Source organism: Equus przewalskii, chromosome 1 (assembly GCF_037783145.1).
Source record: "Equus przewalskii isolate Varuska chromosome 1, EquPr2, whole genome shotgun sequence".
NCBI lineage: Eukaryota > Metazoa > Chordata > Mammalia > Perissodactyla > Equidae > Equus > Equus przewalskii.
The window spans coordinates 18,557,211-18,575,104 of NC_091831.1; the positions used below are offsets into that span (position 1 = coordinate 18,557,211).

A 17,894-nucleotide genomic window follows, 5' to 3' on the forward strand; every position below is an offset into this window, starting at 1 on the left:
GTTCCAGGATGCTGGCTTTCAAAGCAAAAGGATAAGTGCCCATCCTGATCTGTCAGGGTTGTGGTCTAGGTCCCACCACCAGGGATATTTCTAAGAGCAGGGGGAAAAAGAGAAAGAGAAAATGGGGAGAGGACACGGCATAAAATTAGAAAGGAAATTTTGAAGAGGGAAGGTCATTAGTCATTGATGCCAGTGGGGAAATAGATGGGAATGAGGTCAAAATATATTGACACACTAAGGTACCAGAAGGACAGATATGCTCTGATTTTCCCAAAGGCCTCGCAGTGGTAATATACCTGCACGGTTTGCACCATAAAGTCTGTCGGTCAAGCCCGAACAGTGCCCGACACTTCTTTGGAGTATTTGCATCTGTTAGCATAAGGTAAACACAAAAAAAATACAACACAATGGTGGGTCGTGCTCAGTTGGATGTGAAATCTCAGCTACAGCTGACTTGTCTTCTCTCTAGCACCTCGGTTCTATTTGATTGTCTTCCCTCACCAAGGACATGAAAGGAAAGGACTTCTACGAGTCAAAAGAAAAAAATAAAATAAAACGATAAAACACAAAACAAAACAACAACCGGAAACCAAAAAACAACAAGGAAAAATAAACAAAAATAGAGAGAGAAGAGGAGGGGAAAAGGTGACGCTATTTGCTTCTACCTAGGCCAGGATTACGATGGATGTCACTGAGCCCCATCCTGGGCTGGCATGAGGAAGGGGGCTGGCAGGCAACGTTCCCTGGGAGGGGACGTGCTGGGGTTTGCTGTCGCTGACCCGAGGAGGCACAAATGATGCTGTTTTACAGTGGCATTTTGGCTAGCAGCAGCAGGGAGAACAAGCACATCCCTCACAGAGCAGTGTCCCGCGCCCTCGTGTCTCCTAAGTCCACACACAGATCTACAAAGCAACAGGCCAGAGAAGGGGGAAAGGACCAAAGAGACCAGCTGCAAACCAGCACAGCGAATCTGGGAAATCTATACACACCTGCAAGGGCCGCACCAGTTATTCTGTTGATCAAGGCCAAAGCGCGCTCGGCATTTCTTAGGAGCGCTCAGGTCTGAATGAGTTCAAGAGAGAAGCGAGCGGAGGAGGAGGAGGAGGAGGAGGAGGTGGGAGAGAGGGAGAGAGAGAGAAAGAGGGGGAGAGAGAGAAAGAGAGAGAGAGGGAGGAAAGGAGGGAGGGAGGGAGGGGGGAAAAGAGAAAGATATAAATAAGAAAAAAATAAAAATAAAAAAGGGAATAAATCAATGACCTGGTTACTAATTACAAAATATTGACTTTCGATTTTTAACTTTAATTTAAAAAAAAAAGTAAAAAATCACATTCTTATTCAACTTGTGAAATTAGCTGTTGCAAATAAAGCTGCAGTATCCCTTTTTTACGGACTGTCTCTCAGATTCGGTTTGAGCTGATAACGGGAAGTTCGATACAGAAGAACTAACTTTTTAAATAGCATTTTTCCTCTTTTGGTTCTGCTTTCCCTTTTTTTTTTTTCTCTCTCTCTCAATTTGTTTTTCTTAAAGAAGAAACTAAAGAGAAGGAGGGAATTAAGTTTGTCACATGCTTTCTTTTCTTCTCAGAGTCCAACAGTTTAAAAAAGAAAAAAAACTACAAATAAAAACAGAACAAAACGAAACAAAACAGAAAGAAATAAAGAAAGAAAAGGGTTGTGGGACTGGGATATTGCAGCTTTTGGAATGTTCATCTTTTTTTTAAAATCTATTTTTATTAATATTAAGAGAGGAACAGGAAAAGGTCAACAGGCTGTGAATGAGCTGTTAGGAGGGGTCAGAAGCTCACAGCGGCATTTAAGCAGGTTCAGTCAGTGAATGCTAGTGGATTTGCAAATTATGAGCAGAAAAGCAAAAGGAAGAAAAAAACTAAAATAAAAAAAAGCGAAGGAAAAAATAATCATACTGCGGATGCATGCTTGCGTGAGAAAACTTAGTGGGAGCGATGAAAAAAATGCCATTAGATTAAGGAGGTTTATTACTGAATTCCTTCCATTTTGCGTTTAAAAAAATTTTTTTTTTTTACCAGTCTCTTTTAAAGAAATACTGCATATTCAATTTGCACAGTTAGTTCAACTCTAAAGCACTGTCATTACTGCTTAAACAACTGTTATGGGAAAAATAAATAAATAAACAAAGCAGAAGTTAAATTAAATTCAAAAAACAACCAAAGCAACGGAAAAAAAAAAAAATCTACCGAAACATACGAAACCGTGTAGATGGTCATTTTAAAGACTGTTCAAATGTCATACGTGTTCAAGGTTAATAAAACTCTAATGGCAAGAAAAATTAAAAAACAGTTTATCAACTATTTTAACGACTCAAAATGACATTAGCACCTGTAATCGGAGGAAGTGAAAGGCAAGGATTTAGGAAACATTCGCTGTGTTCTGAAAAAAAAGAACAAATTATACAAAGCCTTCAAAATGTTTTTGTTGTTGTTGGTAAAACCTGGCCTTCTCCAGGGGACCTCTGAGATTGCCTATGCAGTATTTCTAATTTCTTCTAGAGAATGACAAACCTCCTTAATTTAAATTGGGTGCAATTTACCACTGTAAAGGCATGCATCGGAACATTCAGGAACAGCCCAGTTAATATCAAACACTCACACACACCCCTCCTGCTCCCCTAGCCCCTCCTGGGCCCTCCTTAGACACATACACAATAAGCAGACTGGATAATTCCCCCACAGCCATGCCTACCGCTCGAGTTACAGGCTCTGCAGTTATTTAAAAACACATTCCACTAGAATTACAATGTGCTTTTCATGCAACAATGAATGTTACTAGCTTTAAAAGGGCGGTCATGAAGCAATTAATTAAAAGGCATAAACAAAAGGCTGCCTAAGATGGGTTCCCCCCCAATGTCCTGGCCTTGAATTTCTCCTGCCTCCCCCCCTGAGATAGAAGCCTAGCATCAAAGCCGCCTGCCTCCAGCCTGATTATCCTAACTTACCATTGGTCTCTCCAGGCTGCTTGTCCCTTTTCCTCTTCTTCTTCTTGCCCTGGATGAACAGAGGAAACACAGGGAATTATTTCGAGAAACAGATCTGGGCTCACCTGGAGAGGAGGAAGCAGGAGGAAGGGAGCACAGGGCTCTCCCCATCCACACCGGCTCCTTGTGTGTTTTCCAGCCCACCCCGCTTTAATCCAAAGGCCTGTCAGTGGTGCTCCGGCTGGAGGGACCCGTGCCCGGCAGGAGAGGAGAAGGATCAGCAGCAGGAGGGCAGGAAATTCCTCTGTGCCCGTGCATCCTTGTCCATCCTTACACCTGACCCCAAGCATCTGATTTCATCAGAGCAAGAACCGCACAAGGAAGATTCAGGCAGGTGTGGAGACACAGGGCTGGAAGTGGCCCGAGAGCCCTCTGCCACAGGGCAAATGAACACTGGGATGGCTGCGTGTACTTCGCTGCCTGGCCCCACGCAAATCTCTTCCTTATTAAGGCCAAAAGGTCCTCATTTGGAATCAAAAAATGAAAGCTTTCGTAGGGGCTTCTCTTAGAGCTGTAGTGTGAGCTTTGGTTTCAAAAGACAGAAGAGGACCAAAAAACAAAAGAGGCAAAATAGAATCAGAAATCATCTGAGCTCCTTTTGAAACTGCTGAGTGGACATCCACCAAAGGGGACCGTCTCTCCATTCTCCTCTGACATAATGATTATAATCCTCCTAGGAATAACAGCTAACATTTATTGAGCACATACAATAAGTCAGGCATGATTCTAAGTGTGCTATGTACTCACTCATTTATCCTCACGCATCAGGTATTATCACCATTCCAGCTTTACAGGTAAGGAAACTGAGTCACATAACTTTCCTGAGATAACACAGCCAGCAGATGGCGGGGCCAGGATGGGAACACGGGCGTTCTTGGCTCCACAGCCCATACCCACCAGGTTATGCTGCCTATGTATTTGGCGCCCGGCCCTCTGAGGAAGCTTGTGAATTGACTATGGGTGATGAACTACATGGAGTCATTCACATTCGCCTGCTATCTTCAGTCTGCTGGGGGCTGTGCATGTGGAATGGGAACAGAGAGGAATCGTGCAGGTGACTGCCTCATTCCAGGTCGGAAGCAAGCTGTCCCTCACCTCATTAGGGCTGGTCTATCCACGAGTTAGCTGCCTGGTACCTATGAAATGTCACCAACAAAAGGAACGGTCTTACACATCTATTTATTTCAGAATAGCTAAACTCTGCCTTTGCCTAAAGGTTCTCTTGGTATGCTGATGTCAGCTCCAGAAGAGAAAAGGACAGTGGTAGGTAGAAAACCTGAGAATCCAGAGGCCCTGTAGGGAGAACCTCGGGGCGGAGATGCCACAGAGTTTTAGCTCGATCCAAGGGCTGAGGGCCAACTGTTTTAGAGAAAGCCCCCCTTTCACTCAGATCTTGGGACCTGGATCACTCAAGAAAGTTGTTCTGGCCTTCAGTTCAGTGTTTCTGGTTGAAACATTTTATGTTCCTTGATACATAATTTTTAAAAAAAGAAAGTTCACCTCCCTTCTCAGGAGGATGGGCACCCCATCTTCAAGTATGTGCCTTTCCTACGTAAGGAGCAAAGTGCCACCTGGCCATCATAGGACGGGCAGGGGGGTCTGGTTTCAGTTTATGTAGGAGCCCAAAGTAAAAACTCAACTGGGCAGAGAAATGCTTCGACTTCATCTGCACACCTGAGGGCCTCTCGGTCACCGTTAACACGGCTTCCCTTATTCCAACCTCCTGCGACGTATTCTGAAAGGCAGCTGGAAATTCCGCTCCCCATGGCAAGCCGTCAGTTTAGGCTACATAACTGAGATGTTCATGATGGAGAAAATGAGCATTTAGACTACAGGCTTCTCGAGGCCAGGGACTGTGTTTCAATCAGAAGAGGACAAGAAACTTGATAAATACTATTTAGGGAAGATGGAGATGCATCCCCAGGAGGTGGCCACCCCATTCTCTCTTTAAATGTAACGAAAGAAAAGACCTAACACATGGGGGGAAGGGGAAAAAACTCAAGATGAGCAAATGATCTAGGATTTACCTCCTTTACCTAATTAGAAGACCTGGAAAGGAAATAATGTTCTAATACAATGACAGGGGTTAGAGACTGCACTATGGGACCAAAATGTTTTCTCTTGTGCTCCAGAAAGCGCCAAGTCCGACAACCTCAATGTGACTGCTTTACTCAATTCTATTGTGCAAAGGTAGCGATGGAAAGGCTTCTGTCACCACGTGGTTGGAAAAGTAGCAATGTGAAAGAGGCATGAGGTTAGTTCAGAAAACTTTCTCTAGAAGAACCTTTTGGACTTTACAATGACCCAAAGTAATTTATAGAAGCTCCTATGTCAAGTCAGTTAAAAAAAATACTGACAAGTTTCCACCACAATCAAATCCATAAAAACTTCAACCTGGTTCTTGCTCCATAGACTGTTTCCTGGGGGCACGGAAGGAAGGAGTGTGTGCATGTGTGTTCACACCCATCTGTAATAGCCATCAAGAAGGGACTCTGACACATCCCTTTATAAGAGAGAAAGCTCCTGGAGCCCCAAATTCAGATCACCTCTAAACTTTCTCTCAAGTCTTAGCAGGAGTTCCCCTATCAGAACAAAATCCTTCTGAATGAGCTAGTCATTTCAAGTGCCTCGTGGACCTTCTGAAACCTAGAAAGCACTTCACAGAAAGCCTCAGGCAATATTTGGTCTAACTGACTCTCAGGCAAGTCAACTGCAGCCTTCTTTTGAAGCTATCACAAAGTCGACCTTGTACCTTTGTGGACATTTCACCCTGCACAACTCCAGAGGGCACTGTGCACACAGACTACAGTGTAAACGGCACATCCTAGAGTTGTGCACTGCACGCCCTGCACAGCTGTACATGAAGGCCCTACTATGACCCAAAATGTCTAGTGGGGATATGATATCTATAGACGAGCTGAATTCCTCTCTGTGGTACCATTCTAGATTACTCAAAGAATTGGATCTGTTGCAGGTAGAAACTGGAGATGAACTCTGAGAACTTCTGACCCAAAACCAGGAGAGCAGCTGTCCTGAAATGAGATGGTTGTACGTGTGGAGGCTGTAGAGCTTGCCTGCTGCTGGAAAGCTCCACCTCGAGGTCAGGTGGGGGGAGCGGTGAGCCTGTGGGAGAGCATTAACTTTCTCATCCTCTTCCTTTCAGCTCCAGAAGAAAGGCTTCCCCACCGCACACACGCTGAGGACAAACGCAAAGGTCCCAGCAGTTAAGACCCTGAGCATGCCCATCTGTGAGCGACAAGGGCTCGGAGCACAGCAAACGTGCCACTGAGAGGCACTGGCACTAATGCCGGTTTCAGCTCCCAGGAGGAACACAGCCTAATGCTGCCAGCGAAGGGCAGTGGGACCCAGAGGGAGACGGGTGGGGGCCATGATGAACACGTGGGAGTCCAGCTCAACAGTCTCTGTTCATTTTTCCTCATCCACGTGGCAAAGAGCACCCAGCAAGCACATGTTTAAAGAGATGAGAGTAAAACAAGTTCTGAGAACGATTCCATCTCATTTAACTCTGAATCCCCACAATACCGTGTGCACGGGAAGTTGGCAATCAGCAATAATTGAATGGATCTCAACCCACATACATAGAGAGCTCCTTCACCACGGATGTCGTCCATGGGAGAGCTCAGTCAGGGAGCACTGATCGGTAAAAGAATCTTCCAGGGCTCCAAGCCACGGACAAGAAACAGGAGGAGAAGCCTGTTGTTGACATTAAGACAAGTTTTGTTTCTCCCCCAAAGAGTGGATGGTGAAAATCACTTCATAAAACCCAATGCCATGTAATAAAGCATCAAACAAAATAAGAGACACTGCATCCATCTAGAGAGGAGAGTGAGCTCAGCACTCGAGCTCCTGGGCAAAATGCAGACAAAGTAACAGTGACAGGGGACAGAGGTCCCCAGAGGAGAGCCAGGTTGTGGGAGGAGAGGAATCGTGGGTGTCACAACCACTGTGATCACTAACAACACCCTACAGTGTTTCTTCAAACCCAGGAGAGGAAATCAGGCAAATCCTGCAGCCAACACAGAGTCCAGGAACACACACACACCACATGGCACAAACACACCACACACACCCTCTCCTCCCCTTGCTGGGCCCCAAGTCATTTCCTCCATCCTAAAGGAAGACTTTCACTGGCTACTTCCATCATGCCCCTCTCAGAGTGAACTAGGCTTCCAACTTCTACTGCACCACAGCAGAAGGCAATTGTTTTGTTTTTCCCTCTTAAGAGTGAAGGCCCCACTGGAAGACCTGTGAGGAATTAAACTCTCTTCCTCTGCCCCTACCCACTGGTCTTCCCTGTAAGACCACCCCATGGACAACTACTGAGAAGCAAAGAAGCCCCACTGAGTGTATCCCAAAACCATGTCTCTTCAGTCAAATGGGCAAGAAGGTGTGGACAGCCCACAACAACTCCATGGGTCCCAAGCTGGAACACCAGAACACCAGCCTCCCCCCCTCCTCCCTAAAGAACTATTGCACAGTGATGGAGCCATACTGGAGGCCAAGACAAGACCCTCCAAAATGGAGCTCAGGCGAGATGCTAATGGTCCCAGGAGTGGCCACACTGAATGGTCCTGAGGCTGACTCAAGTTGGCAGGTTGCGTTTCCTTTATCCAGATGGACATCCAACCCATCTCTACAGACTCTAGTTCTGAGAAAAATGATCCACCTACATAGTTATCCCGTGCGGACCAGCCGGGATACAGCTGCATGTGAAGCTGTCGCTCCTTCCGGGCCAGCTCGTAGTATTTTGCTTGCTCTTCTCTGGACAGGGCATGCCACTGGAGGGGACACAAGCAGGGGAGAGACATGCAAAAATGTCATGAACTACACAGAGGCTGCGGGATGACTGATGCTTCCATCAGAAATGCTACAATCTGCCGATACTGACGGTTTAGGGGTCCTGGCACTAACAGGAGTGCTCAGTCAAACCCGATTTGTCATCTGTGTCATTCTATCACTTGCTCTGTCTCTGGGGGTGAGGCAAGATGATGGCTGTGGCTGTTCTGAACAACACCAGAATGTGGAGTTACCAGTCCTGACTCCACGAAGGCCAGTGGGGAGTCAGAATGTGGCTGAGGCGAAAGGACTCTCCAAACAAAGGGGGTCGGGGACATTCTGCCACCCCACCCACGGTGTCCTAGTCCGTTCATCCCCCTCTTCTCCCACTGAGGCAGCCACCTACCCTTCGCCCCAGGATCTGGTTGATGGCCGCGCTTTCTTTCAACGTGCACTCAGCGACGACCTTTGCTCTCATTTCCTTCATATACAACATGAACGCGTTAAGAGGTTTCTTTATGTGGGGCTTCTTCTTTTCTTCTTCCTTTTTGGAGTCCTGATGCTTTCTGGATGTAGACAAAACACACAGACACAACCCAATGAGCAATCACAAGGTCCAACTTCCCCCCAGCAGACAGCCCATCTCCTTGTCTCCTCAGCACCCAAACCCAGCAGTTCTGAACGAGAAGCACGCTTCCACTTTTGGTCTTCTCCACCCTGGAAAATGGAACAGAAACAGCCTGGGGAGGGGGTGGGGAGGGTGGGGGCAGAGAGAGATTTTGTAATCACTTCCTCAAGTTTCACAAATACACAATTTTCCCAAGCCAGAGGGGAAAACACATGGTGGCCGTGTCCACCGCAGCACAGAGCTCCAAGCGTTCGATGACAGGGTTAGGGACACGGAAATGGTGGCGGATCCCAGTGCGTCCAAGCACATGAAAGAATAGTTCTCTTCTACCCCTCTGGGGGTGCCAGGCAGGAAACTCTGCCCTGTGCATTTTCTCCCTCTTTCTAAGAGTCCAGAGCCCAGCCAAGCTGGTGTTTGCCAGAGTCACGCACACTGCGGCCAACCTTGGGCAGGGTCACCCACCCAACAGCCACCACAGCAGCAGCAACAGGCTAAACATGGCGGTGAAGGAGAAAGCGATCCAAAGAGCGAGACTTACGAGCTATGGAGCGAGCCGACGTCGCTCTGAGAAGATTCCTGTTTGACTGTTGGCGTGACTATAGCCGGGTGGGGAATGCCAGTCGTGTGTAGAGTATGATGTGGTGGGACCATGTGGGGAGGGAACCTGGAAGACAGAAAGCTGTGTAAATCGTCAGAATCAAAATGAATGAATGGGGAGGGATGTGTACACACAATTAAAAAAAAAAATAGCACGTAACACGCACATGAAAGCAACCCAAGGCATATGAAACCTGTCAGCATTAATTAGCGATAAATTAAACATAATGATTCTCATAATGTCATTAAAGCCAATCTGCCCTTTCGTTATTGCTACTGACGTGAGACATTACGATTTTTAACATCTTTAGCAAAAGACAAATCTAACTGATGTCGTTGGGCGGAAAAGTACGCTCGGACTACCAGCTACAAATCACACGTCCACTTGTGTTTTGAGGTATTATTAGTGGCATCTAAGAAGACAATTTCCTAAGTCCTAATCAGCTCTGGACTGAAAGGTGAAATCTTTTGTTGCATATTGACAGCTAAATAAAATATTAACACGGCTGAAGTATACACACATTTTTGACAATGCGGCATATGCCTCATTAGGCCTCATTCTGTTGATGGAATGAAATAAAATTTTTATTTTTCCTTTGCTGCCATGCCCCATTGTTTTGACAGGAATGGGAGAGAGGGAGGCAGAAAGATGGGGAAAATCCAAATATTTCCTATCTGGTTCTCATCACAAGTCACAGATGTTTTAAATAAGTATGTATCTTCTTATGGAAAGAGGCAAAACAAGCAGTATTTTATACACACACACACATAAAAGCAGCTTTCCATTTTGATTTGTATGTCCTTCCTGCTCTAAAATTCTAGGATTCCTAAATTACTTTTACTTAATGTACTGCCTATGCATTAAAAGGCTTTCTAAATGATTATCAAAATTGTAAATAAAGAAAAGATAAGCAAAGTTTGTGTTTTCTCCTCTAATACTGTTTATTTTTAGAAAAGTTCTTTGAAACACTATTTAGGCCCTGGATTGGCATTTCCCAACCATGCAAATTAGCCAGGACTTAAAAGAGGTAATTTCAAAATGCTCTTGGTGCATCTGTAAACGGACAACTGGATCAGACAAACAGCTTCCCATTTCCTGATATGCCTGGAGTCACCATGATTTGTACTGGGTGAGGAGAACCACTCCTCTTAAAGGAACAGATACAACTGTAGGGAGAAGAAGGATGAGGCTGATAAGTGGAGAACCCCGCCCCCCACCAAAAAACAAAATGGCAGCCTCCAAGCTCCCACCTGGGAAGGTAATGCAAGTGAGCAGACGAGGTGCTGTTCAGGTGAGGGGAACTCAGATCAAGCAACTGTTGCTTTCTTAACAAATCCAAGCCAAAAACAGTGCCCATACCATCCAAGGAGTGATGACCTGCTCTTTAGGATGGCAATTTGGGTGGGAAGTGGAGGTGCCAGTGACGGTTATTTCAAGAGGAACCTGAATTTATTTACAAGATTCCTTCCATAAGTGGATTGGAGATGAAAATAGTTTCCATTTAACCAAAATAATAGCAAATGTTAACCTGAAAAATGATGAAACATTAGAGTACTAACTGAATCTGCCTAGATGAACAGAGAATAACGCAGATTTTTGAAGGGGGCCCAGAATCACAGTGGACACTTGACTCAGAAACTCCATGATGATGTGGCCCTCTCCTGCCACTGCCTTCACAAATTTAAGCCAGTGTCAAAGTTTGGTAATAATGACACAATTTTTTACTAAGAATCATGCAAGTCCTTTTGGGGTGTCAAAAAAAAAAAAAGAGAAAACTCTCATGAGAGAAAGAGGAAAAAAAAACAACCAATCTCCTTCCCCATCTCCTCGAGAAAATGAAAAGCGAACCCTCGGGAGGCCCTTGGGCTCCCCAGCTACACCCTGCTCCTTCCCACTGCTCGAAGGCCTCTGAGGAAATGTAAGTTAAGAACATGTGTTCTTGGAAGCCCGTGGGTGAAGTGGTGGGTGGAGTGGCAGCTTTTACTGTGAATTTTAAAGGCTTGACATTCCTCAAATACATATGTTCCTTTCCTGCTGAATGAGAAGATGTGTACAGATGTATGAGAGGGAGAGAGAAAAAAAGGGGGGAGAGAGGGAATGAAGGAGAGAAAAACACTGTGTACGTGTGCATGCATGCATGTGTGTGTGTGTGTGTACCAAATAGCACAGGGAGACAGCACAGTTTGAGTACATTTTGGGGTGGGGAAAAATTTCCATTGCAGCCATGAAAAAACACTTCCAAGTTCACATACCTACACACATATTCATATATCTGAAAAAACACATAGCAGAAAAAGAGACCGTGTATGTAGGTTATATGCATACCTCCACTTAAATTCCTTTCTGCAGACAACTATTTCATGAGATGCAATAAACACCCTAAAAATTCTAAGCAGCTCATTATATACCCCCGTCTGCTTTTATGGCTCCAAGCCAGAATATAATGATGAACCTTAACTTGTTAAGGACAACTAATTTTTGTTTCTGGCTGTCTCAGGGGCTTCTCTCTTACTCACTCTCACTTTACTTCACTGTTGACACGTTTCTGTTAACTGGATGTCATCTGCCGGCCTTGATTTTATGCACAAGCAGTAGGATGCATTTTCCTGTGCAACAATCCTGCTTTGAGTTGCATTAGGTTTGTCATTATTCTCTCATTTTCCCCCTTGCACTTGTAACATTTCATCTCTTCCTGCCTTATTTTTTGTGAGCCACGGTGCACCCACATTATGGTTTATACATGATCTCGCTCCCTTTGAAGCCGGCAGATTTCAGAGCCCGCTCTCGTCAGGAGAAGAGCCTTGCGCCAATTTAGCAGGCTGAGGGCCCGGAGCTCCAACATCTCAATCTAAAGGGGGTCACAGGGTGGCACAAGTGAGTGTCAGCAAGAGCTGTTTAATTGCCAATCTAGGCTTCTCCATGGTGTTTAAAGTATAATGACCCATCACTTAATTCTGAGAAGTCCTGGCCCCGCTGCTGAATAGAATGAATATCAAAGGGTGTTCTGGAACAGGGCAAGCTGCCTACATTCCCTATAACTGCCATAAGTATAATAGACCTATACTTCTGTCGCCCCATTACCACAATAATGTATTTAATTTGCTGTATACGCTTTTTAACTAGCTACCTTTCATAAGGCCTACCTGGGGAATCGGCCGCCTCCCACCTGCACCTTGAGCCCCTAACCTTTCCTCCCACTGTTCCCTTCCTTCCTCCACCCCCTGCCCACCTATAAATCATCCACTAACCTCCTAATGATAATTCAATCGATAAGCTTAACCCCAATCCCTACCCAACGATGACTTCACCGCTTTTAACCTCTGGAATTCACCAAATAAACAAACAAGAAAAGCAATCAGGTGCATTATATAAATGCTGGGACGGAGGGAGGCCGAGCTGTGATGATAGGCTGCTCAGAAGCAGCTCTCCTGGGAGACTCCCCATTCGTTCCCATGCTTTGCGAGGTTGTAAAGACATTCTGTAATGAATATCGCCTTCCTATTCCGGCTGGAGAAGAGAACACAGGCATTTTCCCTCCAAGCCAATACTGGTGCAGATTTTGAAACTGAGATGATCTTTCACACACGGGAAACAGATCTTTAACATCACGTGATACCCATGGCGTAATTACAAATGTCAGCTAGGCTACAGCTTGTTTTTCTTAATGAACGTGACTCACTCTTTCCCCCACCAAAAAACAGTTTTTGTAAGTCAGAAAAGAGGTATCTTGGCCTGTCTTTCCAAACCTTCCTCTGGTCTTGGGTTCCCATGTTGGCTACCGAGATTAGGGGAAGAGGCTGGGGGACAGCATCCTTGCCGTGTAACGCTTGCTAATTTAATTATGTGCCATCATCCAAATGGATTCGTTGTTGCAGCCCATCAGGAAAGTCTAAACCTCCACCGATTTAATTAACTTGACTGAAAATCAGATGAACAGAAAATAAAACTATCATTAGGAGCAATTAGTGACTACTTATACTGCTACCAACCGGTTTGTAAATAGACTAGCAGTCACTGAAAAATTAGCCAGGATTCATTAGAGGGAGGAGAAGGGGAACACGGGGATTAGAGAGATCTGGGTACACAAGTGTGAGTATACGTGTGTGTTGTATATACTCATATGAAGCTTAAAGATATATGAATGGACACACGCACATGATTTTTTTTTTAACTTTCCAAGAGTTAGAGTAGCACAGGGCAAGGTGGTAGCCACCAACCCCATGTGGCTATTGGGTACTTGAAATGTGGCCACTCTAAACTGAGATGCACTGTGAGCACAAAATACACATCAGATATCAAAAACTAAGTACACAAAGAATGTAAATCTCATTAATAGTTGCTTTACAGTAATAACATGTCAGAATACTATTTTGATTATATTGGGTTAAATAATACATCACTAAAAATCATTTCACCTGGATTTCTTTTTTTTAAAGATTGGCACCTGAGCTAACAACTGTTGCCAATCTTTTTTTCTTTTTCTTCTTCTTCTCCCCAAAGACCCCCAGTACATAGTTGTATATTCTAGTTGTAGGTCCTTCTGGTTGTGCTATGTGGGATGCCGCCTCAGCATGGCCTGATGGGCGGTGCCATGTCCACACTCAGGATCTCAACTGACGAAACCCTGGGCCACCAAAGTGGAACACACAAACTTAACCACACGGCCATGGGGCTGGCCCTGGGTTTTTTTTTTTTAATCTTTTAAAAATTGCAGCTATTAGAAAAGTTGAAATTCCATATGTGGCTTACCTTCTATTTCTACTAGACAGTGCTACAGTAGGGAGGGTGCTTGGGGGTGGGGGAAGGGAGGCGTCCTTTCTTGTTGATGCAGAAGAGCCTGAGCTTTTATGTAATAATAAAATTACCTCCTCCATTTTCCTTCTCACCCAGTATAGGGCAACAGAGAAACAACTCTTTAAAAAGCTCCGTGTGTCCTAACTGCTTCTTCCTGCCTTCTTAAATTCTTAAAAAAATATTGTTCAATTGATGGACTCAAAAATTTGACCTCAACATTTCAATATCACCTACCTGAAAAGTTCAGGGCCATTTTTCAGTATTTTTCTAGGAGCAAAGCCTAATGCTCTAAGGGTCTTACGCCGTTAGAACGACAATAGCAGCAGTGCCTGGATGGCCTGGGAGCAATCCAGAGAACTTTCTGAGAAGTCACCCACAGCTTGAGTGGAGGTCCCAGGTCTTGGAACTCACCTGGACATGGAAGCGTTGACAGTCAGAGCTGTGGGGTAAGGGTGACGGAATCCACCTGTCGTGATGGGGTACACTGGCTGACCTTGCCTACAAAGAGAGGGGAGCAAAGTGAGAGAGTGCAAACGAGGGTGGGGGTAGGGAAAAGAAAAAGAAGAAGGAGGAAAAGTTCTCTCTGCACAGTAAGCTTTATTCTCATTTGATCAGAACAAAAATCTTGGGGATTGTACAGGAAGGATCAAAGGGAAGAAACACAGAACAATTTGAATGCCATAAATCTGATAGGAATGGCTAATTAAATTTTATAACCTCTGCTTATGTCAATAGAGACCCTCTCCCCAAGCTGAAACTAGGTGTTTTGTTGTAATAATTAAAGGCGAAGTCTCGCTTGCTTTAATGGAGCCATCACACTAATTGAGGGCTACACTTCCAAAGAAAAACAATAATGAATGTAAATTTATACCAAAATAAAGTGCAGTGAATCAAAGGACTTGAGTTGCGCTTTGGGCCTCTTTCGGTATTTAGATCTCGGTGAGAAAACATTAAATTAACAGAGCTTAATTTGTAGCCTTTTGTCAAATTAACAAGTGTTGACAAGAGTTACTGGGGGGAGAGTCCCCAAGAAGAATTGTGGGTAACCAATAGACAATCACACCTCATTACAATAATTAAAAAATACAGCAACATGCAAAATAGCATCCTCATGAAAGACACACAACTTTTTCTGACAGAGGGTTGTCTGAGTTGGCTATTCCTTTTTATCTAGACTTCAACTCTCTCCCCATCAGCTGAACAGGGCAAGTGATGACTGAGAACTATTAAGGAATGGCTCCATCTACTGAAGAAGAAATGGGACATGAGCTCATGGCCTGTCTGTCCTCCCAAACAAAGCTGAGGAGGAAAAAAATAAACAGAAACTACTCCAAGGGTTGGTATTCGGTATAGCTACTACATAACACCGGACGTTTTTTAAAAACAGTGTAGAATCTGTTCGACTAGAGAAATAAGAGTAGAACCGGGGGGTGAACCACCAGATCCAAAAATGTATCGTCTTCAAGGCTGTAAAAGGGTGTCTTTCCCAAGACCCAAACTGTAGAGTTTTACCAGGATTTATTCCTGTGAAGATTCAACAAATTGTCCTGTGTTTTTTTAAAGAGTAGAGATCACCGATAAACATGGAGAAATATATACACAAAAACATACAATTGCAAAACACATACTATATGCATGCACACACACACACACAAACATGGTATGCTCATGTATTAAAGGGCTTTCTGCTTTGATTTTAAAAGGCATTTTTAAAAATTGTCTAAGGAAGTTTAATGGGTGGTACTATAAAAGCAAGACACAGTGACAGGCAGACAAATCGTAAAAGGCAGTGTGGTGACCTGGGCGCTGCCAGGAGCTGAGGCTGACACTCAGGATGAGGGTACCAGCTGCGCCGCCCCCGCCCCTCATAATTAGCTGAAGCACTGAACATGCAGAATCTCAGAGATGCTGGCTGAATAACACGGAGCTCCTCAATACACAAAACTTTCCACTGGTGGTGTCAATCTTAGGAGTGATGGTTGGGTTGGGGTTGGGGGCTGTGGGTCATCAGAGAAGATGACCACTCCCACTGGATTTCAAAACTAGGTTGTGCCTGTTTCCACTCACTTGTGGCCTCAACCCAATGACAGGACTCCAGTTTGGGGTGCCACCAGCAGAAGAGCCATGATCAGCTTCACTGGATAGAAGCCCTCAGAGCCTTCAGCAAGTCCCAAAGTACCTTAAGGACACCTTTGTTCAGAGAAGAACCTAGAGCCTTTGGGGACCACGGGTTCAGAATGCTAATATCAATAACCTGTTTCCTACATAATCCATCTGAATGGCTACTGACTTTCCTGCTTTCCCACAGGGCATCTCAGCAAGCATTTTTCCCACATCCCGCATTGACCGCCCTCACTAGCCCTGTCTTCTAAAACACACACATACATGCACAGAATAAATAATAAGCATGCCCATGTAAGAAACAAAAAGGAAATTAAAAAATGGAACTCCTTACTGTGGTACTAACCATCCTAGCGGATGGGGGATTTGTCCTACGGTGCCGGGCGATAGCGGGTAATACGGAGATATATCTGGAGGGTGCGGAGGCCGTGGGATTCCTGAGAGAAGAAGCAGCATTTTAGGTACAACGGAGGAAGAGAAGGAAAGAGAAACTGCTGGGAGATGGGAATAGGGAAAGGGTGAAAGGGGACAGCTTTTCTGTAATCCTAGCACGAGGTTCTTTTCACAATTATGATCATAAGAGTCGTAGGTAAGTTTCATCTCCTTACCCCTCTGCCCCAGTTTGAGAAAGTAGTTTATCTCATTCTAGATGGATCAGTACACTGGGTAAACGCAGACGGACTCCGAAAATGCCATCTTGGGTATTTCTGCTTCATGTGGTTGGTGTGATTTTTTGAATTTTAAAAAATGTCTAAAGGTCTTCGCCCATAGTAGGTGCTCAAGTAACATTAATTCCCTTTGCCCTCATGATGTGTCTCTTCACTCCTTTTAATTCTAATGACTTACCTGCCTGAGAGTTACTCCTCTGGTTCCTCCCACACTTTTTGAGTTATGGCTTTCAGAAAGGTTACCCTTGCCTTCTTTCAAAAAAGTGCACTCCTCTAGAATGTCTCCACCTCAACTTAGAAGAGGAGCCGGAGGAGAGACTCACCCAATGCCACAGCATCTTAGCCAAGGTACAATCTGAACCGAACAGACAAGGAGATGCTGGAGGCCTCGTGTTCTCACTTCTAGAACCTAACTCTAGGGGAGAGTCACCTGCGTGAAGGAACCCCACCTGCGGACTGGGTACTGCTCTATGGCGGGGACTGAGAACCTTCACAAGCACACACGAGTGGATTCTGAAGGCCCACGCCACCGCACACTTCTTCATTCCATCAGAGCACATCCTGCAATCCATTCTTAGAAAGCGAGAGCGCCGGGAGCCACTGTGACTGAGAGGAACTGACCTCCGCGGCTGAAGTGGGAAGCAGAACAACAATACCACAGCATTAAGACAGCACTGGAGGGACCGAGCTGCGTGTTCGTGGAGGAAAACTATTCCATTTTTCTAAATTCATTCAGGAAGCTTTTAATCTGTAAATTAAGCCTCCCTGGGTGACATTTTCATGCAGACGTCGCTTTCTCTCTATTACAAAAACCAAACAGATTAGCTGGGCTTGGACCCTACACCGAGCCATTTGCACACTTGAAAGAATGTTCGCAGAGGAAAAGTAAACAGTCCGCAGACGTTAATCATATGTTTTACGATAACCATTTAAAAGCTATTCCCTGTACTACCATTATTTAAATGAGACGTTGATGCTGCCATTCACTCACGAGCCTGGGGCCGGCTGGCGGCCTCCTCCAGCCATCCAAGCACCAGGCTCGATCCCCCACAAGCACAAAGGGGGCTCAGAGGCTGGTGAAAACCAGCTAATGTGTGGCTTCATTCAAGGGCAGCAAAGACCACATGAGCAGGCAGACGACCTCAGCCCAGCACCAAAACAAGTCCCCCTGACAAAGTGACAGGGAATAGCCATTTTAAATCCATCCTTCTAATTAACTCGCTGGGAAGAGAAACCCCAGCTAGTGCACCACCCAGCCTGGCCTTAGCTGTTCTCCCA

General features: G+C 45.0%; 1 protein-coding gene across 50 annotated transcripts in view; it reads right to left on the reverse strand.

Moving 5' to 3' along the window:
• TCF7L2 (transcription factor 7 like 2) overlaps positions 1-17,894 on the reverse strand; it is a 193,504-nt gene that overhangs the window by 6,531 nt on the left and 169,079 nt on the right. For 4 of the 50 annotated variants that reach the window (XM_070601744.1, XM_070600537.1, XM_070600974.1 and 1 more), the window contains 8 exons: positions 16,295-16,385; positions 14,239-14,325; positions 8,974-9,099; positions 8,214-8,373; positions 7,702-7,809; positions 2,972-3,020; positions 2,356-2,406; positions 990-1,062 (listed from right to left, as the gene is read on the reverse strand). In XM_070601744.1, the coding sequence (XP_070457845.1) occupies positions 990-1,062; positions 2,356-2,406; positions 2,972-3,020; positions 7,702-7,809; positions 8,214-8,373; positions 8,974-9,099; positions 14,239-14,325; positions 16,295-16,385 (745 nt within the window). Of the gene's footprint in view, positions 1-296; positions 370-989; positions 1,063-2,355; positions 2,407-2,971; positions 3,021-7,701; positions 7,810-8,213; positions 8,374-8,973; positions 9,115-14,238; positions 14,326-16,282; positions 16,386-17,894 lie in introns of all 50 variants that reach the window. The other 46 variants (XM_070601653.1, XM_070600472.1, XM_070600889.1 and 43 more) reach the window with 18 other exon arrangements.